The 26,268-nt window shown below is 41.1% G+C and overlaps 1 protein-coding gene across 2 annotated transcripts in view; it reads right to left on the minus strand.

Moving 5' to 3' along the window:
* cdkal1 (CDK5 regulatory subunit associated protein 1-like 1) overlaps positions 1 to 26,268 on the minus strand; it is a 186,017-nt gene that overhangs the window by 6,934 nt on the left and 152,815 nt on the right. For both annotated transcript variants that reach the window (XM_052579496.1, XM_052579497.1), the window contains exons 13-14: positions 10,473 to 10,556; positions 5,159 to 5,323 (exon numbers count right to left, since the gene is read on the minus strand). In XM_052579496.1, the coding sequence (XP_052435456.1) occupies positions 5,159 to 5,323; positions 10,473 to 10,556 (249 nt within the window). The remainder of the gene's footprint in view (positions 1 to 5,158; positions 5,324 to 10,472; positions 10,557 to 26,268) is intronic.

Consider the following 26,268-nt stretch of genomic DNA (forward strand, 5'->3'; position numbering starts at 1 on the left):
AAGACTTTTTTGGAGTTATGAAGGATGCAGTACTACTCTATAGGTACTCAAGATTAACAGGAGATTGAGTGAAAACGAGCATTTCACCCCCCCTTTAAATAACAAAAATCCCCAAAAATATAACACGCCCAACAAAAATATAATTTAAAACACCAAACAATAGTAAATTAAGGTACAGTTAACTACTAGCTCAACCATATGCCTGGGCAAGTAAATGTGCCCTAAAACATGACTGAAAATGACCCAGTGTAGTACAGCATCTAATATCTCACAAAGACAGGTTATATAATGTTTGAAATGACCTCAGTGGCATTGTCTGATAGACTTGAAGAAGATACAGAATATAAGCTAAGCCATACAAGGCCTTTAGAACAAACATTAAAACCCTAAACTGCACTTTAAAGTTAACTTGAAGTCAATGCAACAAGGTTAGCACCGACCTGCTTCATAGTCCCAGTCAAAAGCCTAGTTATTACATTTTGTAGAAGTTGAAGATGATTAAACGGAACAAGAGGATCCCCCAGATACAAATACAACTTTGACAACTTAAAAGCCTGTATAACCGGCTTTAAATCATTAAAAATAATTTTTTTTGTAATACATCTTACATGAAATAAAATGACAAGCAACCTTTTGTACATGTACAAAGAAAACAATATGGGCCCAGAATTGACCCCTGAGGAACCCCACAAACACAGGCTGCAGGATCTGAGATAGAACCAGACTACAAAACCTACTGTCCTTTAAATGAGAAAACCATTTTAGGGTACTTCCTCAGATCAGTATCCACTGACTCAAATTCTCAAAAGAATCTTATTTTGAATCAAATGCTGCTGTTCGTTTGAGGAGAAGGAGAACAGCACACTTTCTGAGTCAACACAAGCAATAAATAATTATTCTCTTTTAAAAGAGCACACACTGTACTCTCAATTTAGACATAAAACCTGACTGAAAAAAGTACAACAAATGATGATAAACCGCCTTCTCAAAACCTTTAGATACAAAGGCAACTTTGAAATGGGGCTTTTTAAGATGATGTATAATATCATGTTTTCAATAAGATGAGAAAAAAACATTTGCTAAACTACTGTTTGTGATACATAAAATTCTTGGGCCTACAACATCCAGGACCTGGAGGAGACGACAAGGGAACGACGTCTAAAGCTCAAGCAGCAGGTCTCAACTGCTGAACCGTCTACAACATCACAAAGAGAGAGCGCTTCAAAACGAGAAAACAATACATGGAGAATCTACAGTCTAAAGAGGAAAGATCAGTAGACCTAATACTAGCTCTGTCTTAATCATGACAGTAAAAATGCAAAAAGGTGCAAATGTAAAGCTATTGGAGTGGGCTCTGGATACGTATGTGTAGGATTCTACAGCATATATAGAAGGATTCTGTACATAATTTATTGCGCTAAACAAAGTTTTTGAATTATTATAATACTTAAGTCTGAAAAATACTGATTTTTAACTGCCTTGACCGCCTGTTGGTAATTAATCAAAACAATCTCATAACACGCTTGAAGTTCTTTTTTCCATTGCCTCTCTGCTTTCCTCCATTTTTGTCTCAAGTCCCGAGTGCAATTACACTGATTTATGACAAACAAGTAATTAACAAATGTACTTTCCCTGTATTTATAGATGTCAGACAAACTTACTGCAGAGTCTGAAAACAGAGGTCATCTGAACACCACATTTGCATCACAGCGCTGACTGACCCGCTCACCACAGACATAAATACAGCTGCTGACGTTCACACATGACCACATAACAAACATCTGCAGAGACCAGCGATACGTGCTTTGAGAAAATGGCTGAAATGAAACGATGATGATGAATAACATCACATCATTTCAAAACAACTTACACTACCATCACGTCATGTTTGTCCTTCAATCTTCTGAATGTGATGTGTGTTGGACAAGACGGGTGAAGCCAGAGACAGAGGACGTGTCCATATCCTTCAGAAACAGCCAGTGTCGGAGGAGGCTCTCCAGATGATGTAAAGATCCAGCAATCGCTTACTAAGAAAACACACACACACACCATGGACCTCTCTGCATCTCTCTCTCGTGGTTTCTCTCCAGTGAGCAGAGCAGTTTCAGTCACGCGGCGCTGAATACACGTGTGTGTTAGAAGACCTAATCATCGCATAAACTTATTCACACACTCTCTCTGGGGAATCTTCCAGTGAGTCCTTCCTGACCCATTCATTAACATCAGTTAACACTAGCAATTGTAATTAGCCCTTAATAATCACAAACAAACACAGAAACATCTAAGATTGTCTCACACAAACACAGACAATCAGAAGAAAGTCCCAGATCTGCAGTGCTCCACATCATCAGCACAGTCACAGACTGCTCCACAAACACACGGCTGCTGGTTCTCAGTGTTAACGCCACACACACACACAAGCACGACCACTGGAGAACAGTTTCTCAGTCACGCAGGAATCACAGTATTTACAGACCTCAAACATGAGGACAAACAGGCTGAAATGTAAGTCGATCCTCTTGACTCTGTGCTCCACTGAAGGACAGTCACACAGGTTGAGAGGTAAAGAGGACCTTCAGTTCAGCGTGTCATCAGGTTCAGAACAGCGTCTCTGTGGGATGTTCAGAGATCTGAGAGCAGCTCGAGGGTTGATCAGCGCTGGAGGTCAGCGAGTGAAGACAAGCTCACACCTGCAGCGCTCCGCTCCTCCTCCGCCTCACTGCAGACACAGCTCCAGAAATCAGCAGTCTAAACCGCTTTCATCAGCTCGCTTTCTCTCTGATGAGGTCTCTGTGGTAGTAGGTGGCCTGCTCGCTTTAAAGCAATGAGAGCTTTTGACAAGCAAGTGAAAAGAGAATAAAATGACCATGAGCACTGGAAAAGAACATGTCACAATGCATTTACAGAACCGGAAACACTTGAGAAGTTCCAGCAGGTTCCTACCAGAGTTTTTTTAGGCTTTATGGTCAATGAACAACCATGGACATCAAAAAAATAAATAAATAAATAAATAAATAAATACATATTTCCTTAAATCTTTCAGCATTATGTTTAACATTAGGCAAGGCAAGGTAAGTGTATTTATATAGCACATTTCGTACACAATGGTAATTCAAAGTTCTTTACATAAAGGAAAGTAAAATAATAATGAAGAAAAATAATAAAAATAAAACAAGCAAAAACTTTTAAAACTTTTCATTATTTAAAATTGACTTATTTAAAATGAATTTAAAACAGTTAAAATAGAAAATGATTTTACAAAAAATACAGTGCAATCCGTTCGGACATTGCACAGTGTTCATTCAATAAATGCACAGCTAAACAGAAGAGTTTGCCTAAAAAAGGAAGATTAGATATTGGTCTATAATTGCTCAAAATGGTGTTATCAAGATGCCCATTGCGTCCTGATGCCTATTGTCATTTACGAATCCCCACAATGCCCTACTTCAAGCAGATTGTGCCAAAAATAGGCTAAATTCATGTAATCTGAACCAAGCTTCAGAACAAAATGAGATTAAATGACAATTTTATATCTACTACAGATCAAACATTTGGAATAATGAGTGTTTTAAAAAAGTATTTTCTGCTCACCAAGGCTGCAATTATTTGATAAAAAATACAGTGAAAGATTGAAATATATTCACAATTAAAAACAAGCTGTATTACTACGTGAATATGTTAAAATGTAATTTACCGACTCTGACCCTATTAGTGAGCCCAAACTTTAGAATATATATTTATATCATTAACAAGAAATAATCATTACTGGTTATTATACTGTAAGTGTCTTGTGTGTGTTGTGAATGAAGGGTGTGTGTGTGTCCTCAGTGAGTGATCTAGCAGTGATCGGACTGCTTTAACACTCTCTGTTTGTCATTCTGTGCTAATCTGTGACTGCTGTGTTATTTTTCTAGCGGGGAGAGAAACACTCGTCCAAACAGAGGACATCAAATGATGCTTCAAAATGTGATAACATTTTAATTTCACACCCCATCAGATTTTACTGCTGCCCTGGCAGACCATAAAACCAGAGAGAGAGAGGTAAGCAATCATGGTCATCCAGCAGTCTAACAGAGGCTGTTCAGAAAAAAAGAAAAAAGAATAAAGATTTGTCTGAATCTACACAACAAGCTGCAAGAAGCAACTCTTTCTTGATGCATGGCATCTTTGGTTGAGAAGCACAAGGACCGGTCTTCTCCATCCAGTCAGTAGCTCTGTTCATCAGCATCCAGCAGCAGGACTGTAGTTTTATGGAGGCCTCTAATGGTGTGGAATGATCTCTGTAAGTACTGTAGCTGCGATCTGCTGTCTTTAGACAGGACTGCGTTCACTAGTTAACACTCAAGAGCTCCAGGCAACGACAGAGTAACGTGTGTGGAGCCAATTAGAGTGACAGAAGCTCTCGCTCACACCATTCCCCTCTCAGACACACTTCACTTAGAAGTTTCTGCACTATATGAAGGCCTTGGACTTTATTATACCGTTTATAAGTGTTGTCTAGATCCCTCATTTGACAAAAAAAAAAGGTCAAAGAGTAAGTAAAACTAGATCTTAACCCTACCGCACACAAGGTTTCTCAAGTCACAAACTCCAGACAGAAACAGTCCAATATGTTACAGTCATAATTTTTACATTTATGTCATGATGTTATGATGTTATGATGACGTCTTTCATCAGTTCTATGATAAATGGTTTATATATAAGATTTAAAGAAAGTACCATAGATCTGGATTGCTTATTCTGTAATAGCTGATTCTTGTGTTTGGTGGTTTCACATTATCAGTAAACCTGTGAACACACTCACAATTTCACACTCTCGTCTGAACGTAAAACAGTCTGCAAACAGAATGTGAAGTCTGGACTCTGTGCCGGAGGAAACGGTCTTGTCCATCTCTTCAGAAGCAGACAGACACTGTGTCATCTCCGCCAGCTTCTGCTCGTCTCTGAAGGACCATGACACTACTAAAACACATTCAAGCTGTCCGACTGAATCACAACTCATGGAGCATCTAAACACCTCAAAACAAAGACACAGCTACGATGAAAGGGACACTTTTCCAAGATTTCTCCACAGCCCTCCACTGTGACTTTTCTGCCATCTTCAGTGTGTAGAATGAGCTAATGTGAAACGGTCATATTGAGGCGGTCCAGCACTCACCTGAGGGAGTCCAGACACCTGTCCCTTCTGAAGAGGCTGAGCGATGGAGGGAGTAAAGACCTGCGCGTCCTCCACCGGCCGGCCCTTCATGTAGTGCTTCCCAGCCTCGTATATATCCACCTCGATCATCTTCCCTTTGAACTCTGGCTTCTTGGGCACCAGAACCTGCAGACGCATGAAAGAGAATAATACATAATAAGCATTATATACAGGGATGCACATAAGTGGTACACAAAATGTCCAAAATAAGAAATGCGCTAGGTAATTAAGTGCAGAGTGCTCATTTGCATACTGACATGATTGACAGCTGTTAGTGCACAATCACTCCTTTAGACCGACAAACTGTAATAATGTATAAAAACGATCTGAAAGCATAAATCTACATTAATGATAAAATACATTTACTGCTGGTACCTGCCAAAATAAAACCTTGTTGGTTTTAGGTTAGAAATTGATAATTAATTAAAAATAAATAAAAACAAAACCTATATTACTAATATATTTCTTAGGTGCACTATAAAATAATTGTATTAATAATTAACACTTGTTTTTTTAATAATCATGGAGTGTCTCAAGGATCTGTACTTGGTCCACTTCTGTTCTTAATCTACATGCTTCCTCTGGGTCAAATGCCACGGTCTGAATTTACACAGTTCACTAATGATACACAAGTTTATTTTTCCCGCACAGCCCAACTCTGTTTTTCCTCCAAATCCTTTAACATCTTGCCTATATGATCTTAAAGTATGGATGGCTTAAAATTTCTCAAAATTGAATAATAAAAAAACTAAGATTTTCCCCTCATCCTGACTTTTCTATTAATATTGACATGGTTATAGTACACCCTTCCCACACTGTACTAATCTTGGTGTAATATTTGATTCTACACTATGATTTGAACCCCACATCAACCAGCTTATCAAGTCCTGTTTTTACCAACTGCGTAATTTGTCAGTTTACGACAACCACTAAAATTATAAACAGCTCATACAAATGAAAAGGGAATATACAGCATAAATGCTGGAGATCAATAGCACTTGACACATCACATCATGGCATTGGCCATCACTTTCAAACGCCTCATTAAAGATTCTCATACAATCTTCAGGACAAGTTCTGCATTTCCACAAAAGCAGGAATGAGATTGTAAGTGTTGACCAGTGTTGTTATAGAGTAAAAAACAAACAAACAAGCAAGCATCTTGTTTCTTGGTGCGTGCTGTCATGCTCTTGATGCCAGTTTGCTCCTCTTATCCCAGCACATCTGAGATTTTCCACTGAGACCCAGAGCGACGAGACCTTCAGATCTGCATGAGGTCTGTGGGGAGATGAATCGGTCCAGGCGTGGAGGCTGAATTGGATTAAAAGCTGTGTGCTTGGATCTATAGGGGTTTACATTGAAATTGCCTTCATTACGTTGAGCGGCAGATAAGTCCAGAGCGTAAAAACCACCTTCCCCAGACATGAAAGGCTCGGCAGAAAGCTTAAAGCGCATTATGATTCATCAAAACTCAGACATTTCAGAGGATCTGTCAAATACCCTTTTCAATTAGGCTGGGAAATAAATGTGTTTTCCTTTTTTCTCCATCTCTTCCACGGCCAACGTGTGCCGTGAATTTTAATACTTTAATATGAGAAGAGTTATTTTCCCATTTACTTTTTCATTCAATTACACAAACCCTGAAGGTCAAACACTAACATTTAAAGGGAAAGATAAAGTGCTCATACGTCTTTGTCTTGCATCTATTGAGAGGAGTCCTTGCATACTGGAAACCCATTAAGAGTGGTCCAAAACTGTCTCCATCTCCTCCTCATGGTAAAGTGAACGATGTTTTAGAGCCGGTGGAAGAGGACACAGCAGCATTTCTTTGAACTTCTCGAGTCTCTCTGAAAGCGCTGGAGACCGTGAGCGTGTCCTTGATGAACACATGAGCAGTTCACAGTGAAGAGAGTAACCCTGAGCCTCTCCACTGATTGACTGGGTGAAGTTAACCAGGAGAACTACTGGTTAATATAACTAGCAATACACAGTGCAGATGAAATCACAGTGTGGAGAGTAGTCATTGAAAGAGTGTTATTTGAATCTCATATGAAGCAGTACATGATAAGAGTGAACCAATGAGGTCTGGAGTATCTCTGTGTGTGTCGATAAGTGTTTAACAGCAGAAGTTCATCTCATATAGTGTCTGCATCAGTCCACTGCTCCATCAGATAACATCTGAACAACACTGGTCACTGCCGTCAACATGAAGGTCTGAAAACTCTACTAAAAGCATCACATATTCTTAATTCTTGTAGTGATTTCCATTTAATTAAAACTCGACTTGCTCAAAATATGAACTTTATTCTTACATTCAACATGAAGATATTTTGGAGAATTGCTGGTGCCCTTTGTGCTCCATGGTATGGTAAAAAAAGATAATGAATCAACTGTTTGCTAACACTTCTTTCCAAATATCTTCTTTTGTGTTCAGCAGAAGAAAGAAACTTTGGGTGGGGTGAGTAAATGGCTGGACACTTCAGTACACGGACCAATTCTCACTATTAACTAGCTGCTTATTAGTATGCCTATAAATAACACACTGGGTGTTTACTAGTGCATATAAAGCTCATATTCTGAATGAGCATATTCCACTAATATGCCTAATCCTAATCCTACCCAATACCTACAGTTAACAACTACCTTACTAACTATTAATAAGCAGTAATTTAGTTTATTGAGGCAAAAGTCTCTATGGGTTGTTAATGGTTTGTTAATAGTGACTTTAAAATACAGTGTGACTATTTTCAGTTCTGGGTGAACCATTCTTTCTGACCACTTGTCAAACATCTAATGACACTGGCAGATGTTTTCACTCGAGTACTCTTAAACTCGCTGCTGTAAGTCCTCGACGAGTCTGAGCAGCTCCGTTTTCAGGTTTGTCTCAAAGGCAGACCGGCTTAAGATCCAACAACCTGAGCTGAGCTCTTAATCGGCCTCATGTTCATGGTGATCTCCAGAGCAAAGCTGGGCTCTCTCTGATGGATGGTCAGTCACGTCTCAAACGCTCTGGAGAGCGCTCCGGCTTTGAGGCCGCAGATCAAGAAGGAAAAGAAGGAGAACAAAGGCAGGAAAAGAAAACCGAGGGCTTGCATCCCAGATTAGAGCTCCATCCTTTAATGCGCGGCCCGTCCTCAATCAATGGTGCTGGAGATGGCTTTCTGCTGCATTCTAATGAAAGATCAATAGTGAGACGGGTGACCTCTGTGACCCATGAGGAGAACCTGAGCAGACTGACTGACGATGATATCTGTCTCACTTCAGACCATTGACTAGTTAGAGAGGAAAACAATCCCTTCTAACAATACAGAAGACATGAGTGCATTCAGAAACAATGCTAAACACATCAGGCAGCACCAGTGTGTTCCTCAGAGCAAGCACTCTTCTGAACCTGTGTGATGGACTTCAAACACACCTGTGTGTCAAGTCATATAACAGTTCTGTGTCAGATTACCTGGAGATGTTGTGCTTCACCATAATCTCCACTGCACTTTCATATGTATGAGTTAGCAATCTGTTCTGAGTTTAGTGAGAATCACTGGTGTGGAATCGCTTGCATCAGACCTGCACTGATTCGTCTTCATCTGCCAGCTTTGAATAAATTATCTGAGAGTTACGCCTGGGTCTGATCGTCACATGCAGCGATCGCATTAGGAAGCTTGTTTCCACAGAGGATAAAAAAAAAAAAAATATATATATATATATATATATATAGATTCAGAATTGCAAGACATTAAAATTGTAATTCTAAGAGGAAAATTTGTAATTGTAAGATATAAAAACACAACTGCAAGAAAAGTTCAAATTGCTAGATAAAATGTTTCAGTAACACTTTCTATGAAGCCTGTATTTATAACACATAAATGCATAAATGAATGCATAATGCATTATAAAAAAAGTATTATATGTTGTATCATCTCACGAATATTCATAAGAATGGTTTAATATATTATAATATTTTCTTATTTGTGGTTATAGCTTTTAAGAGAATGATAATTTATAACACAATGAACACATGGCATCAACTTTCACAATGAATTATATTTCTCATAGTTATAATGTATTATACGTCTCATATTTCCATTGTTCTGAAGCTATTTAAAGCAGTCAAAGACCACTTATAAATAATAGTAATTATAAGCGTCAACTTATCCTACCAGACTAGATTCTACTGATCTTGAGTATATTAATACTGTAATGAGAGATAGTTGGGATGTAGTTATAAAGCTGCTTATAGTTGATTAAGGGAACCATCAAAATAAAATATAACCATATAAAACATAGCATTAATCTCACATCAATTAATTAACATTAGCTCCAGAGAAACACTCTTATAACACTCGACATCTGACCACTCACAAGCTGTAGATACTGTACAGATATTAATGTGAAGATATGATCAGTCCATTATACTGTACATGAAGGAGATTTCATATACTGTTCACTGTGTTATAAATAATCCTACTCTTAAACTTAATATATATATATATTTTTTTTTTTAAATAATGTACTATGCATTCATTATAATGCCTTAATTATACCCTTATGCTTTATAAATATGGGCTTCGTAAATAGTGTTACCAAAGTTATGAATTCTGAGAAAAAGACAATTGTGAGATGTAGTGAGTTATATTATAAACCTCAGACACGGACACTAAATGCTCTTAATTCCACTGTTTTTGTGTGTGAACACATACTAATGTCACTGCCAGTGTCTCGCTGTGTGGATCTACAGGATAAACTCTGTTCACAATCACTGTGTGGACTTCATGGACGCTCTGAACATTTTCTTCATGACCTTGTGTTGTTCAGTAGACTTCTGACCCTACAAGCCCCAGACACGGAGCACACACTGAAAATACCTAGTTATTTCTCTGACACTGAGGAATATGCTTTTATGATCAAATTAAAAACTCAATTAGACAGGCACTTATTTATTTTTCTAAAAAGAAAATGCTTATGATTCATAAATAATTATTTTTGTCCAGATCCATCTCATTTATTTAGTTGTTCTCAGGGAGATTTAAAAGTTAAAAGTGAAACTTACTTTAACGTCTTTCTGACTCAACGTGGAAAGGTTTGGAGTAAAACCAAAGCTTTTTTATTTTAGTAGAACAGAATGGACCAAATCACTGCACTATCAGCAAATACAAACCAGAAAGTGCTTCAGACATCACTGCTGCATTCAGCAGAAAATAACTGATAATTCAAAGACTGGGTTATTATAGTTAACTAAGACCTGAACAGATAGAGTAAACCGTATCACAGCTTGTACCTGCTCGTAGAACTTGTTGTGAGCGACGTAGTGCTGCGAATCGAAGGACTCCTCAGTGACCAGCACACGCTGCCTCTCGCCGATCTGTGAGACGAGACACACACACACACACACACACACACACACACACACACACACTGTTAATAATGGAGCCTGACAGCAAACACAAGCAGTGATTCATCTGTGAACAGCTGACATTGTACAGATGCTGTAACCATGAACACATGCATGCTCCAGAGAAACACCACTGAGTGCTAACTGAAGGAAATAAAGCATCTGCAGCAGTAAGAGACGGATCCACACTGTTGTACTGACACTTACTGCACGCTCATATCATCTTACCATGGACAAGGTCTTCTTTCATTCACGTGGTCACAGAGCCACTGTGCATGTATTTAATGGGTTTGAAGAAGTGTTTGTGTGCTGGCCAGCAGCTCAGTCGACACACACACACACACACTCACACACAGACACACACACACACAGACACACACACACACACACGCACGCACACACACGCACGCACACACACGCGGTGAATAACACACCGATGCACAGAGCGAACACAAACGTGTGTGAATCACAATCTTCACAGGATCACTGTGGATGGAGGACGCTGATGTTTCGGTGCGGTCAGCAGAGGTCAAAGGTTAATAACAGCTCCACACTGTTTGTGCTCCGCTCTTTAGAGATGAAGGTCCGTCTCAGCCGCTCACGGTCAAGGCATTTAACAAGTGACTGAACTCTGGAGAAATGACCTTTCATGAGGCTGGAAATGCAGTTTTTCAGTGCCGTCTCAAACTCTGGAGGAATGACAAGCGCTGCAGAAAACCCCAGAAACATTGGAAACGTCATTCCTTCTCAATGACTGACCCTCATCACACACTGCTTCTGTTAATCACCCTCACACCGGTCCTGACACACAAGCTGTTATATCACTGAACATAACGAACTCATCACAGGTGAACAAACAGGTGCAGGAACACCCTGATAAATTCTGTTTGTAACTTCACTCTTAAAATAATCATCTGAAGAGATGCCAGAGAAGAAACATTTCTGGGTCCCCAATAACCTTAGTGAACTGTTTTCTACTGTAAAGAATCTTTTCTGCATTTGAAAGGTTCCATGGATGTTCAAAAACTATTGATGTAAAATTAAGAAGCTCTATTTTTAAGAGTGATGTCAAACTGTAAACTTGTCACTTCAACTCTCTCTTTAAAATACTTGTCATGTGGAGAATGACCTTTTTTGTCTTTTTAACAGTCATGGTCATGAAGAGTCAAAAACATGTATTCAGAGTATGGGTCTTCACATCACTTTCATATTAACACTGAAGAAGAAACTCCTGCGGTCTCAGATGAAGTTCATGTGTGTCATGTAAACATGTTTCGAGAAGGAGAGCAGTGTGAAAGAAAGCACCCATTTATCATCGCTCTAATGAGACACGTGCAGCGCTGAATCTTGATGAAAGAGGAGCAGTGCTTGAATCACTGTGTCTGCAAACTGATTCTGGATCTGATCGTTCTTACAAATGAGGAGATTAAGAAGCATCCAATTCTGCAGAGAACAGCACAAGCAGGTGATGGGGAAGAACACGGAGAGAGTGTGTGTGGATGAATTAGTAAACGCTCTGACAGCACACGAGCCACGACTGAAGCGCTACAGCAACCTTTAACCAGGACAGAATCCAGAAGAAACACCAGAAAGTGATGAATGAATGCATGGCTCATGTTTGATGCATGCACAATAATTACAGAGGAGTATCTACAGGTGTCTCTGATGGCCTCCACTGGTCTACAGAAGCTCCTGGACGTCAGGGGTTCCTCAAAGAGAATAGAGGAGTTCTTCTGAGTCTAGCTGGAGGCGAGGAACACGTCACAGACGCACCTCCTCGGGTCCAAGCAGAGCGAACAAGAGGAACGACGCTGACCCTGTTGTTCTGAGAGCAGATTAACCCAACGAGAAGCTGCTCTCTTAACAAAACCAGCAGCTTATACACACACACTCAGTGAGAGAGTTACTCACCCAACAGTGAACGCTCAGAGAACACAGATTCACTTCTCAAGGTCAAAGCTCCTTCTGGATCAGTGAATCTCTGACCAGAACCAGGACTTCAGAAGATTCAACACAGCTATCTTCAAACCGCTGTACGCTAAAGAGTGTGTGGAAATTCTCCTTGTGTTCCTGGGACAAATAACTCCTATATTAGCATAAGCAGCTCTAATGAAACAGTGGTAGAGTTCAGGCTGAATGAATCCTTAACTGGGATATCTGGAGAGTTCAGACACACTTTCAGTCTTTATGAAGTTATTCTCAGTGCTGATGAGGAAGAGGAAGAGGAAGAGGAGGACATCAGAGGAGAGCAGAGAAGATCTCAGCCGCAGCGTGTTCTCACACACTCGCCCGCTCCTCACACATGTAATACTCCCTCTCGATTGAGCCTAATCAAAGGAAGAGCGGGGATTACCATCCCTCCGATCCTGTCATATGAAAACAGTGCAGATGTTTGCTGTGGGATCTCTTCTGGAGTGAAAACACACTGAGCTGGGTCTGGATTAGAATCAGAAGAGAGTAATAATCAGAGCGGTCCAGCACAAACACACGGAGGATCTGCAGAGCTTTACCGGCGACGTGAGAGGATTCACATCACAGCGAACCATCCGTCTCTGATCAACACTCACGCGGTTACACAGAGGTTAAGATGAGCAGCATGTTTAACTGAGCATCAGATGGAACGGAAACATCAAGCGTTTAGGGTTTGAGACTCTTTCAGCAGAATGGATGGTGTTTGAGGTAGACTCGCTGCTTTTCATTGTTTGATGAGCGTTTTGACCTGCAAAACTGTGGAGCACAGATACCTCTAGACCTTGTTTCTTCATTTCATCTTTATAAGTAAAACATGACTGAACCTGAGAAACGCTGCAGAGCTGAAACAGAAGAAACATCTGGCAGAGTTTCACACAGAACACGTCACAATCTCAGCCAGAGCAGTGCATCTTTAACCGTTCAGAGTAAAGCGCCTCAATCTAACAGACTGAGAACACAGCCATCATTCTCTGATACACAACATTATTAAAGCCCTTTAATTTAGCGTCTGTCGTTAGCGTGACCCACCCGACTGAATGACGAGCATCGTGCGGGACTATATAGTGTGAGAAGAAACAAGGACAAAGAGTGATTAAACTGAACATCACAGACGAGAACGAAACATCACTGAGGCATGTGCTATTCCTCCATTACAGCTTAAACACCACACACACTTCACACACACAGTCTTACTTTGCTTTATCCTTAATTACCCATACAATTAACACTATTTCTACAATTTATTCTTTCTTTGCTAAGTGTTGTTACTTTCTTCATTTATTTGCATTTTTATATTTTATATCATTCATTTATTCAGTACAATTAACTAGGGGTGCTCCGATCACGATCGGCCGATCGTTTTGCGCATCTCGAATCGAATCTGAAGTGGATTTGCGCATCTTCTCTATTAACAACGGCTCTGTGTAGTAACAGCTGCTCTATGTGAAATCACGCACCTGATGGAATTAACCGCTGATTAGAGAACCGGCTTTACTGAGGAGATGCGCATTAACGATCGACCGATCGTGATCGGAGCACCCCTACAATTAACTAATAATCTTCTATGAGTGTGTGTATGAGAAAGAGAGAGAGAGATTGTGTGTGTGTGTGTGTGATTTAGTATCTACATGCAGCACTAAATCATGTGAAGCGCTGATGACTGGACACTCACTGTCCCTGCGCTTCACGAGCTTCAAGTGACCTGTCTCACTGCGCCAGTCATTCATCTGGGCACATGCATCGCTGATACAGCTTGCTTTTAAAGTTGAAAACAATTGCTGGAGATGGAAACGCTGTTTTTGGCTCCTCCAATTATTACTGAGTGATGACATCACAAACAGCTTGGATTGGATCAACTGACGGTGCATTATTCTGTTCATACAACAGCATCTCATCCAGTGGGTGAGCAGAGGAGGAGGTGGGCGGGGCCAATGAGAGGGAGGAGCAGGGAATGATGTGGGTGGGATCAGAGAGAGGGAGGGGTGGGGCATGGATTGATGAGGGTGGGGCTAAATCAACAAAGGAGTGGGGAATACTTTGGGCATGGCCAAATCTTGAGTGAAGGGGTTAGTCAGAACAATGTGGGCGGGGTCAGAGAATCAGGGTGTGGTATGACATGATATGGGTCAAGGATTAATGTGGGTGTGGTCAGTGAAAGGGGTGGGGCAGCAGGACCCTTAAACTGCAGCAGGTCTGAGAAGCCAGGGCTGAAGATGACCAGATGATTCCAGGTTAATCAGAAGACTTCATTAAAGGTGACTGATGTCAGAGAGCTGGTGGAGAAGCATTGTGTGTTTGCACTCGTGGTGAAAACAACATACTGCCACAAGCACAGCGCTGCTGACCTGTGCATTACTGCCCAGCACACACACACACACACACACACACACACAATCTATTACCATCATACAGCTTGACTTTGTGTGTAAATGTGCCACAGCTCAAGGACGCCTCAGAAGGACATCAGCGATTAACTGCTGGAGAAGTGAGAACTTACTGGATCTCCATCTGTTCTCTGACTCATACAGACGTGGTGAGGCTAATGTGGGACCTACGAGCGTCTTCAGAGGAGCTCGGATCCTACAGCATCTGTCATGCATGATCTCTGCTTTCCTCAAGTCAAACTAAAACACGCCGTCAGAGATGAGAAGTGTTCGCTTTCTTGAGAGCTTCCTTCATCGTGACTAGAGAAGAGATGCTGCTGTCTCCTCTTTGAAAGATCTCTCCATCCGTCTCTTGGTATATCATAAAGACTTCTGTGCATAAATACATCAGGATCTGAGGGAGAACACATCCACAACTCACGAAGCCTTGAAGCATCTTCTGATCGAGAACAAGAGGCTACAAAGCTGTTCTCTGATGTGAATGGATGGTGATGACCCGGTCACACTGGCTCGGGGTCACTGCTCAGGAGTCATGTGATCAGACCTGAAGCAGGATCTTCTGACGCACAGAGCTGAGCGTGTGTTTGTCTGGAACCTGCACATCCGCTCGGACAGTGTGTGTGTGTGTGTGTGTGTGTGTTTAAGGAGGCGTATCATGGCTGACCCGTGTGAGAAGACATGGATCAGTGTCCAGAAGAGAGAGATAATAATGAGATAGGGAAATGTCGACCAGTTTAAGTAAGGAGTTTGTACAGTTACGGTTTATCTAAAGCAGCAAACAGTGAAGCTCTTAGGAATCATCAACTCCCCAACATCCATCATGCCAGCAGTCCTGAGGGATTTTATCTTTCAATTATTTCTACTTTCTTGTTATTAAGAAATCGCATTTAATAAAATTAATTGTTGACCGATTGTGATGACAGACGTAGACACTAGAAAGAAATTCTCTTGCCACTGATAGTTTTCACGTGACGTCACACACTCATAGGAACGAGGCCAAACCGAAGATATGCTCCACTGACCGCCAGTTATGTTTTCAAAGTTTGCATTAAATAGTATCATATTGAAACAGATAAACCATTGTAAGTAAAACACTGAACCATTGGATTGCATTCATATTCCGGCCTCATCTGCTTGTCTATGTAAACTATGCATCATTACAGTGATTACTGAATTTGATCTTTTAATACTACTCTTTTAAATATAATAAAGGCACTTTAATTGTTTTTAGAACATGTGTCGCACTGTTTAATGATTAAAATATTGCAAAAAGGCAAAATATGCATTGTTCACACATCTTTGTTTTATTCTTTGGAGAGGTGATCTAAATATTTGTGGCCGTGCAACAGATGGAAAACTGATAGTTTTGTGCTGCAGTTTTATGGATGTTTGCCCTCCAGGTCTTCGAGCAGGTCACATGACAAAGCTATCAACTGGGCATGTAACAGTTCTGACTTAGGAATCAGAGAAGATTTATTATTTTTAAACCTCTTAGCTGTTATAAATTCACTGTAAACCATGGCTTCACAGGGCTTATTGCTTTTATAAATCAGTTAGTCCATATATGTATTAGATCGAGAGTAATGATGTTAATAGAAACAGTATTCTTCCACCAAACCGTGCAGCTCCTCAGAAACAGCTGTAGTGGTAAAGTGGTTGCCAGGCAACACACAGAAGTAAACAAAGGTGATTGTAGAGTAATTCACAACAGCTTCGAACGCAGCTCAGCCAATCAGAATCAAGGGCCGCTTTATAACCTTGTATAAACAATAAACACCTATCAGAAGTGTGTCTGATTTATTTAGTGAGCGTGTTCTGTGTCCTTTAACTGACACCGACACAAAGAGAACAGAGTATTTCTGAAGGTGAATGTGTGCAGTGCTGCATTTAACATGGACACAGAAACAGCAGCTCTGATACACTACACATCAAGAATATCTATGAGAGAGAAAGTGTGTGTGTGTGTGTGTGTGAGAGCTGAGAACAGATGACAGATTGACTGACCCCATCCGGACCCTATCAGACCACATCAGCACTGAGCAGAGTGGAATAATCACTCCATCTTTCTCTCTATGTTCATTCACTGAAGATCACAGCGGCAGCAGCATGACTGGTGTGTAACTCTTGTAATATCCTCATCTTCCTGTAAGCAGGTATCAGCTCCCGATGCGCTCAGCAGACGGGTTCAGCGAGACTCTTTCCGATCAGTCAGTCTAACAGCAGGGCTCTGAACCGGGACAAGGAACAAGAACGAAAACTGGAAACAAACTAAATTTTTGCAGGAACAGAACCAGAAACCAAATCTAATTTTATAGTTCCGAACAGAATCGAAAGTTTGAAATGACCATTAACCGGTTAATAACGTTATTTTATCATTCCATTTAATATTTGAAATTTGCTGTCAACCAATCACAAATTCCAGTAGTTGAAAAAAAAAATTGTTAAAAAATTTTTTAATTATTACCCGGTATTTCTTCCACCCGAACCAGTTTCGGAACAGTAATAATATCAGAGGAACGCAAGAACAGAAATGTTGAAATATCAATTCTAGTCAGAATGAACCGATCAGCTCAAACATCAGCTGCAGGATCTTCAGAGAGCGTCTGGAGCAGACTCGTGTGATATAATGTGATATAATGACAGTATTCACACATTAGACTCTTGCTACTTCACAGGGTAAATCAGTCAGAACCAAAGCTAACAAGAAACAGTTCTGTACTTACTCTAAGAACATTACAAAGGAAGAAACACCGAGATTCAGCTCAAGAACTCTCATCCTTTTTCACATATTAAATCTGGGAAACAACCCAAATATAGCGCTCATGTTGCTGTGAGAGAAATTCATAAGTGTAGAAGAGAAGATCTCAGTATTATGATGACTAATCAGTTGTGAAAAGTGTGCACAAACAAAGTGTGTCCTAAACGCTGAAGACCCATCAGACCCTGTGCTAACAGCAAGACAATGTAAAACATAGAAGCTCTCTCTCATGTTCTTAATATCAAGTCAGTTTATTCTAGAGCTTTATAAAATACAGATCGTTTCAATGCAGCTCCACAGAAGACTACAGTCATTATTCAGATCAAGCTTGGTTCTCCTCTGATGGTGTCAGGGCGGTTAAATTAATATTGCCGATTATTAATTGTCTATTAAGCATGAACTGAGCGAGTCAGTGGTGTCAGTGACATCTGTCAGAAAGGTTCAGAATCAGATGAAGATCTCTCAGCTCTGGTGGAGTGAAGCACAGGCCCCGTCTGTCCATTAATATCTCTCACACACCTCTCTTCTCTCAGAGGCTCACGCTGTTTGTTCTCGGGGTTTATCTCCTCCCCAGCAGGATTACAGAGGACGTTTCTTAAAAGAAACAAAGCGCTCTGTCTCTGGACTTGACACATTGCTCCATCTTTCACAGATGTGAAGGAAAAGCCGTGAACGAAAGCAGATGTTTTGATCAGGATTACACATTCACAGGATTCTCCTCTGCTGGTGTCGGAGCTGACGGAGGAACGACATGAACACGGTCACCGTGATGACACTCATCATCATTCTGAGCAGAAACGGTCCCTAAAAACAGAGCGAACCACTGGAGCCACGTGACACACACAGCATTTCAACAGCAGTCACTGTGACCGGCCCACACTGTCCAGTAACTGCAGAAGAGATGGAGTGCTGTAAACCAGGACGTCTTCTCTGGGAAGCAGTGTGAATACACATCTTGAACCGTGAATTACACAAATAACCGGCATCTACCAAAGTGTCAATCACTGGTAGCAAAAATTTAAAAAATATCTTAACCTGACTGCTAATTGTAACTCTGCTTACATTTCTGCAAAAATATACCTAAACATACAATTTCCTGCAAATCTCCTTGCACAATACTACGAGCTCAAAATACTTTTATCAGTTGTAGACTAGTACATTCCGCTGTTCACATCACATAACTAACTTGTAGTAGGTTTGCTCCGTAGCGCACCCGGTGCACGTGAGATGTGCGTCTCCTGAAACTCAGGTCACTATTAAACACACAAAGACTTGTAGAAGCAGGATAAAGTGACGTGTGTTTTTATTGCAAGCTTGCTTTTTATTACATTATTGGTTTGGTTTAGGGTAGGGCTGAATGATATATCGTTATCGTATATCTACATATGAACTTTCAAGATATGAATATCGAAAAAAGCAACGATATAGATTTCCCCTCTCCGTGCTCGCCCTGCATACAGCTCTGGCAGTCACAACAAACATCAGTTTTAGGAGTGCCCCTGACTGCAGCGCTAAAGCCAGCGCGCACACACCAGGGACGTGGGAACTATATTGTGAGGGGGGGGCGGCGTTTCCATGGTGACGCGTCATTGCTTGTCACGTGACACACTGCAGCAGCAACAGCGCTGAATGAATGATGATCTGCTTTTATATCATTTTTCCTTTTTTATTCAGAATATTCACAAATGTGTTAGTTATGGCATGAAATATCTGATATTCCGATTGTCAAATACATGCAAGTGGAAGTATATTGTTGTTTAAACACCTTTATAACGATCGCATTAGTTGATCTGTATGCGCGACGGGCGCCGCCGTGTTAGTTTGTGCCGCAGACGCAGTTCAGAGAATCGGATCTGTTGGATTTACAACACGTGAATTCATCCACTTCTCCCGAAATACTTAAAAGTGGCTGGTGAACTGGGAATAGAATAGAGTAAACACTGAAGTTACTTACACAATGTGTATCTGATATGAATAAAACGTGTCGAATTATAATGGAAAGGATTATTATTACCTCTTCCATAGACATCAGTGTGTATTTTACAAACTCTAAATGTATTGTTTTTTAGTACTTATGTGAATTTATTTGTTTGAAAACTAAAATAAACCATATGTGGTTGAAAACACTGAAAAGTTGTGCTATATGACAGCTCTGAGTAGGGCTGTCACTTTTAGTTCGAAAATCGATTGCACAATCGATCGGACCAACCAAAAAAGGTTTCGAAGATGAAAATAGGGAATCGATTTTAACCAAATATGTACAATATTAATTTTTAAATAATTAAACAATTAAAAAAATAGATGTAACAAAACTCACAAACAAGCAGAAAAAGAAATCCAAAAGTGCAGAATGCCTTCCGAGAACTAGACAGAAAATACCAGCAATTAAAGGCTCCTGTAAGACCCAGTGATGTCGAAAGCGACCCCTTCGTCTGGCGCGAATGATTTCAGTGTTAGTCAACGTAAAAACGCGTTTACGCGTGTCTGGAGGTCTCACAGCGCAGTAGACGAGTTATGAGTTATGAAAAGGACCATTGCAAGCTGAGAGCGACTGGCTTTTGTGGTGGAAATTGTCAGTAATACCCCCACCTTGCGCAGCTGTACCTGAGTGTCCCCGGGACATCAGTGCGGTCGGAGCGCGTCTTCTCAACAGCTGGACATATAGTGAATACAAAACGCTTTGCTCTGGACCCCGAAAATGTTGATCAACTTGTTTTCCTGTCCAATAAATTTGTAATGGCCTTATTTTGTGCATTACAATTTGCTTGCTTAGTGTCGTTAAGTTCAATAAAAAAACACACATGGCCTGTTCTCAAGTCCATTTAAAGTTTAATTTTTTTTTTTATTTTTTTTTACAGTTTTTGAAATGGATTGAATCATTATTTAAAATAATCTTGGAGATTTTTGAATTGCCTAAATCATAAATTAAGCCTGCAGTGATGTTTTTCTTGTGTTATGGCAGCCGTCCCCTCTGCGTATATATTTTTTAGAGAATGTTGCACTCCTGTTGCTGTTTGTTATTCTGCACGAAACTAAGAAATATTGCTGACTTGTGTGTTTCCAGCGCTCTCTTTACGTTCGTCCGTTATTTGACATTGAAAAAGGAAACCTTTTTTTTTTTTTTTTTTTAGACATGGAAAATCGATTTTACAATCGATTCAATGAACAGTTGTCTTAAAAATCGAAAATGATTTCACAAAATTGACAGCACTAGCTCTGAGCGCGCCTGGCTCTCAGATGAAACTCAACACGTCGTATGTGCCACTGAAAAGTGCAGCAAAATGGACCCAGAACAGCATACTTCAGGGTTTGAAATTAAAAGTGATATTTGTCAAGTATGGTATAATTGGTGCTCTGCATTTAACCCATCCAAGTGCACACACACACCGTGAACACACACACACACACACACCATGAACACACACCCGGAGCAGTGGGCAGCTATAGATCCAGCACCTTGCCTTGCTCAAGGGCACCTCAGTCGTGAGTATTGAGGGTGTCTGAGAAGATTTGTGATGTAAGACCAGTTGAAAGTGAAGCAGACGTGAGAGTGGGATTCTTCTGTCTAGACGTCTTTTCATCCTGCCGTAGAGGATTTAGATCTGCTTCAGGCGACCAGCAGTTTGCTTTCTCTGAACACTGTGTGAGGGAGCCGGAGGAGGTCTGGGTTCCCCCGATGGCCTTATCTCCTCCTGCTAGACCCCAGAGAAACCACCGTCTGCAGAGACAAACCGCTTCAGTGCTGCTGAGCATGTGGAAGACAAACACAGCTCCCGCTTCTGAATATACAGAGCAGCTTCAGGCAGAAAAAAGCCAGCGTGAGGCTGTGAAATCTGTCCACCACAATACCTGACCATCACAACACAGTAACACTCTACAACGCTGCACTGGAGACATTCATTATTACTGGACCGCATGAGCCTGCGAGCTCCAGCACCGCTGACCCAGAGCAAACCACGACTGAACAAAGTCTGAACCTCCAGAACAGTCAAGCGGCTCTCTCATCCAGACAGAACTACAGAAGCAGTTTTCTTTCAGTGAAAGTCTAATCAGACAGGGGATGAATGACAAGAAAGGACAGAAATGACAATAAAAGAGAGTTAAGAACAGCCACTGCTCATTGCCTGCTTTCACTGTATGAAGAAAAGCAGCTTGGACATTTGGCTAAACATCTCATTTTATGTTCAACAGAAGACAGATAACACGAGAGGAACACAAACTCATGAGTGAGCCATCAATATGATGAACACTGATTAATATAGCACGGTTAAAACCTCTGCGGCCCTCAGCGTCTGTGATGATGATTTATGAGTGTGTCCTGTCTATACACACACTTCCTTTATGAAAGACACAACACACCCCAACTGCAGATATATGATCTCCTGATGGTGGTCTCGTGTACTTCATGACCTCACGTCTGCAGGGGAACACGTGTGTGTGTGTGTGTGTGTGTGTGTGAGGCTGATTGAGCTGAATTAACAGATGGAAGCAGATGGTGAGGAATGAGATGGATGGATTTTATGAGGGTCAGAACTAAAGAAAAGCAGATTCCTGTCAGCCCGTTAAACCTGGTGATGGACGGCTGAAGATGGGATTCTCTGAGAAACATCAGGATGTTTGAGGACACAGTGAGATGAGGACGAGACATTAACCCTGTGCATGAACTGTGGTGTGGCAGATCATTACATCTCCAAACAATGATGATTCAATCTTTATTAACAGCTTTTTTTAACAAAGTTCAAGCTGCTTTGAGATCAAGACCACGAAGCTCCAGAAAGAGCTGTTTTAGCTTGTGTCACAGGTTTATAAGTGTGAGTAATGATCAACCATCCCCTCATGAGCGTGAATCACGATGGACAGATGAAAGTTCAGAGAAATCTCAACTCAATCTGGTTTATACTTCAGTTCACTCTCATGTCTATCATGTCAAGATAATATACAGATGTCTACAGATGAAAACAAAACAATTAGAAGTGAAGTTGCTGTTTCAGTGCTTGAACAGTTTTTATAATAGATGATGATCCTCAGCACAGTCGGACCGGAATCTGACTTCACGATAACGGCTGTTAAAGCAAGTTGCTCTGTTTGGTGATAAGGTGTTGCTAAACCGCTGCCGAACACACGTGGGATTAAACCGAATTAAATCCACATTTGCCAGCACATTAATTGTGTGAAAGCAAACAGATGCATGTTCAAACACACACTGTGCTGAGCGTGGGTTGCTGAGATGAGCAGTGTTTCTCTGGCCGCTGGAAACTGAGGCATTCTGGGAGTTCACATTCCTCAAGGACCCTTTTAGAAAACAAACATATGCCTCTCTTTGCCACAGCTTACATATTAACGATCTGAGCTTCAGCTAAACGTCATGTTGAGTCTGACAGCGGGAACCAAAGCATCTGAGGTTATGCAAATCATCATCCAACTGACAGATGTCAATCATCTCTCTGTGGATATTTACAGACATCAGCATCGAGGCATTTTTAACGTATAGTTCACCCCTAAATGCACAATTACTGTATTTCTAACCTGTAAGACTTTCTTCTGATAGAAGAGGATAATTTAAAGAACATTTGGACCCCACTGAGATTCACTGTATGGGCAAAACAAAAACGTTCTTCAAAACACGTTTCACAGAAGAAAGTCAGTCCTACGACACGACGGGGAGTAAGTGTGAAGCTGTTGTAGGTGCCACACAAGACAAACTCATGCACAGCACACAAAGCTGCTTTGTCTCAGAACGTAGCGCTAGCATGAGCGGAGACTCTGAAGAGTGAGATCTGGGCTGAGCACACACATCAAAGATCAGCACACACACCGCACATCATCAGAGGATCGGTCGATCGATCGATGAGAGACCCACAATCCCCGGCTTTCATCTGCTCAGATCAGACTCCTGAAGGAGCAGCGAGGCTCACGCAAACACAAGCCTCTCTCTCACTGGACACACACACACCAGCAGTGTGTCCTACAGCCAAATTCAGACACCATATCTGACAGTGAAGGACAAACCCCTGCAACTCTGCCTTACGATGTTTGTGCAGAAAGGGTGTTTATGTTCAGACAGTATCAGCCGCGGTGTGAAGTGCTGCGTGTCTATAGAAACGGACACGACTTGCAGCAGTGGCTCCATAATCAAAGCATTTGCAGATCTGAACAATACTGCATGATGAATGCGGCTGTATTGATGTCCTCCTGGATGAAACACACAATGAAGTCTTGAAATCACAGGCTGCTCTAGAGTCACAGCTCAACAGAAGCCATGATCCGTCTGTGAAAGCGTCTGCTGTGTGGTGTGAGCAGATGATTGTGCCGCTGTGGACTAGTTTCAGGGGCTTTGACATGAAAGGCTTGTTAACTGTGGCTCCAGATGTGTTTGCCCACCCAAAACTCAACATGCCTCGCAGCAGATAAAGCAGACGAGAGTCACATTAGTCTCATTAATACAACATTACCAAACATACAGCAACTCATTCACTCGCTGTGACCCGTCGACTGCACTTCAGCTTTAGGAGCGCTTTAAAACTGACTGATGACATTCATCAACCAGTGACTAACATATGATATAGATGTCAGAACTCAGGATAAACTCTTGAGACACTCTCTGAATGAAATGTGGACGTCTGGACTGAAATAAACCTGTATGAGAACAGCAGCTCTACTGCTAAATCTGTCGCCTAACTAGATAAATCATCAATATCTGTCTTTTAATTCTTCAAAGGAGCCAATGCCATAATGCACTGCAACAAGTAAACAAAAGAAAAAGAAAACTATCGCAGATGGTGCACAAAGACAACTGAATTGTGTCCTAAAACAACATTATCTCAATAGTGAATATTACACATGCTGCTCAAGAGAGATCTGAGCTGGTGTCTGATGGGTAGGTCACTATTAAAGGCTCATATGATGTGATTTCAAGTTTTCCTTGCTCTTTAGAGTGTTACAAGCTTGGTGCATGAAAAGATCTGCACTGTAGCAAAGACTAAAGTCTCAAACCCAAAGAGATATTCTTTAACTAAGTTAAGTCAACCACACCCCACTAAAACGCCTCCTTTAAACACCCCCCCCCCCCCACGTTCTTTCCATGTGGAAAGATTTGCATAACGCCGCCCAAATTTTCACGCAAAGATAGAAGCTGTAACTTTTCTTCTCTCTTTGCCGCTGTCATGTTGTGGAGACGCTGTGTTTCGTTGTGAAAGTGAAGCTTGTTTGTTTGTTCTTCTAAGAGGACACAGAGATATCAGTGGTTCAGTTGTGTCTACAACACTGTTCTGGAATATTCAGATGTGTGCAGAGTGTTTTATGGAGGATGAAGACTGTTTTCTATGACAGTAGCCGGTGTCTGTTTCTATAAAGTGAAGCAGTTCCAACTTCACAAGGACAGTCTGGTGTTCTGACTCACAGTCTGTAAGTGTGTTTTCATAAGTAAAGGATGTTTCACTGATGAATCAAACAGGAGTTTTGAGCAGTGTAGAGTAAAGCTTGTTGTTTGTCGTTTCTCTGATCACAAATAAAAGACAGTAGAAGTTATTATAATCAGTAATTATGTCTCCACTGGATGCAACAAATGCCTCGTTTGTAATGGGTTTTATTGGTTTCATTCTGTGTGCTGGTGTGTGTGTGTGTGTGCTGGTGTTCTGACCGTGTGTGTGTGTGTGTGTGTGCTGGTGTTCTGACTGGGACACACACATCACAGTATGAGTGTGTGTGTGTGTGTGTGTGCGTGCGTGCGTGTGTGTGAGAGAGAGAGAGAGAGTGTGTGTGTGTGTGTGTGTGAGAGTGTGTGTGTGTGTGTGTGTGTGTGAGAGTGTGTGTGTGTGTGTGTGTAGACTGTCTTGCTGTAGTCTCTAAAACAACAGACTAAAGAGCAGAAACAAAAGCACACATCTGTAAACCACTGCAGGCTGATGAATGTGCCTTCAAACGAGCGCAGACAGAGACAGAGACAGAGACAGAGACAGGACACTCGCCTCTTCTCTTCTCTTACTGAAGGCAGTGATTCCAGACATCTAGAGCATCACACAAAGATTCCTGTCCAAGAGACAAACGAAAGCAGCACTTTAAAGTTGTCCAAATGAAGTTCTTAGCAATGCATATTACTATTTAACAATTAAGTTGTGATATATTTACAGTAGGAAATTTACAAAATATCTTCATACAACATGATCTTTACTTAATATCCTAATGATTTTTGGCATAAAAAAGGTATTGTTGGCTATTGCTACTAATATACCTGTGCTACTTTGACTGTTTTTGTGCTCCAGGGTCACATGTGATATATAAAGTGTGGGAAACCGTGTCAGTGTCTGTGCTGAAGTGTGTCATGAGTGTGTGTGATCAGAAGAAAAGAGCTGAGTTGATCCTGGAGCGACAGTAAAACCATTATTCACTCGCTCTCTCAAACATGAATGACTTCTTTCAGAACAATCTTCATGCAGTGACACTCGTGTCTGAACATGACCATCTGATCTGAGAGGAGCGGTGTGATTCCAGAGAGCTCTGTTCTGCGTCTGAATCTATGGTATGATCAGAAGACAACACATTCAACCAATCTCCAACAGCTGCTGTTTAT

This window comes from Carassius gibelio, chromosome B16 (genome assembly GCF_023724105.1).
Source record: "Carassius gibelio isolate Cgi1373 ecotype wild population from Czech Republic chromosome B16, carGib1.2-hapl.c, whole genome shotgun sequence".
Taxonomy (NCBI): domain Eukaryota; kingdom Metazoa; phylum Chordata; class Actinopteri; order Cypriniformes; family Cyprinidae; genus Carassius; species Carassius gibelio.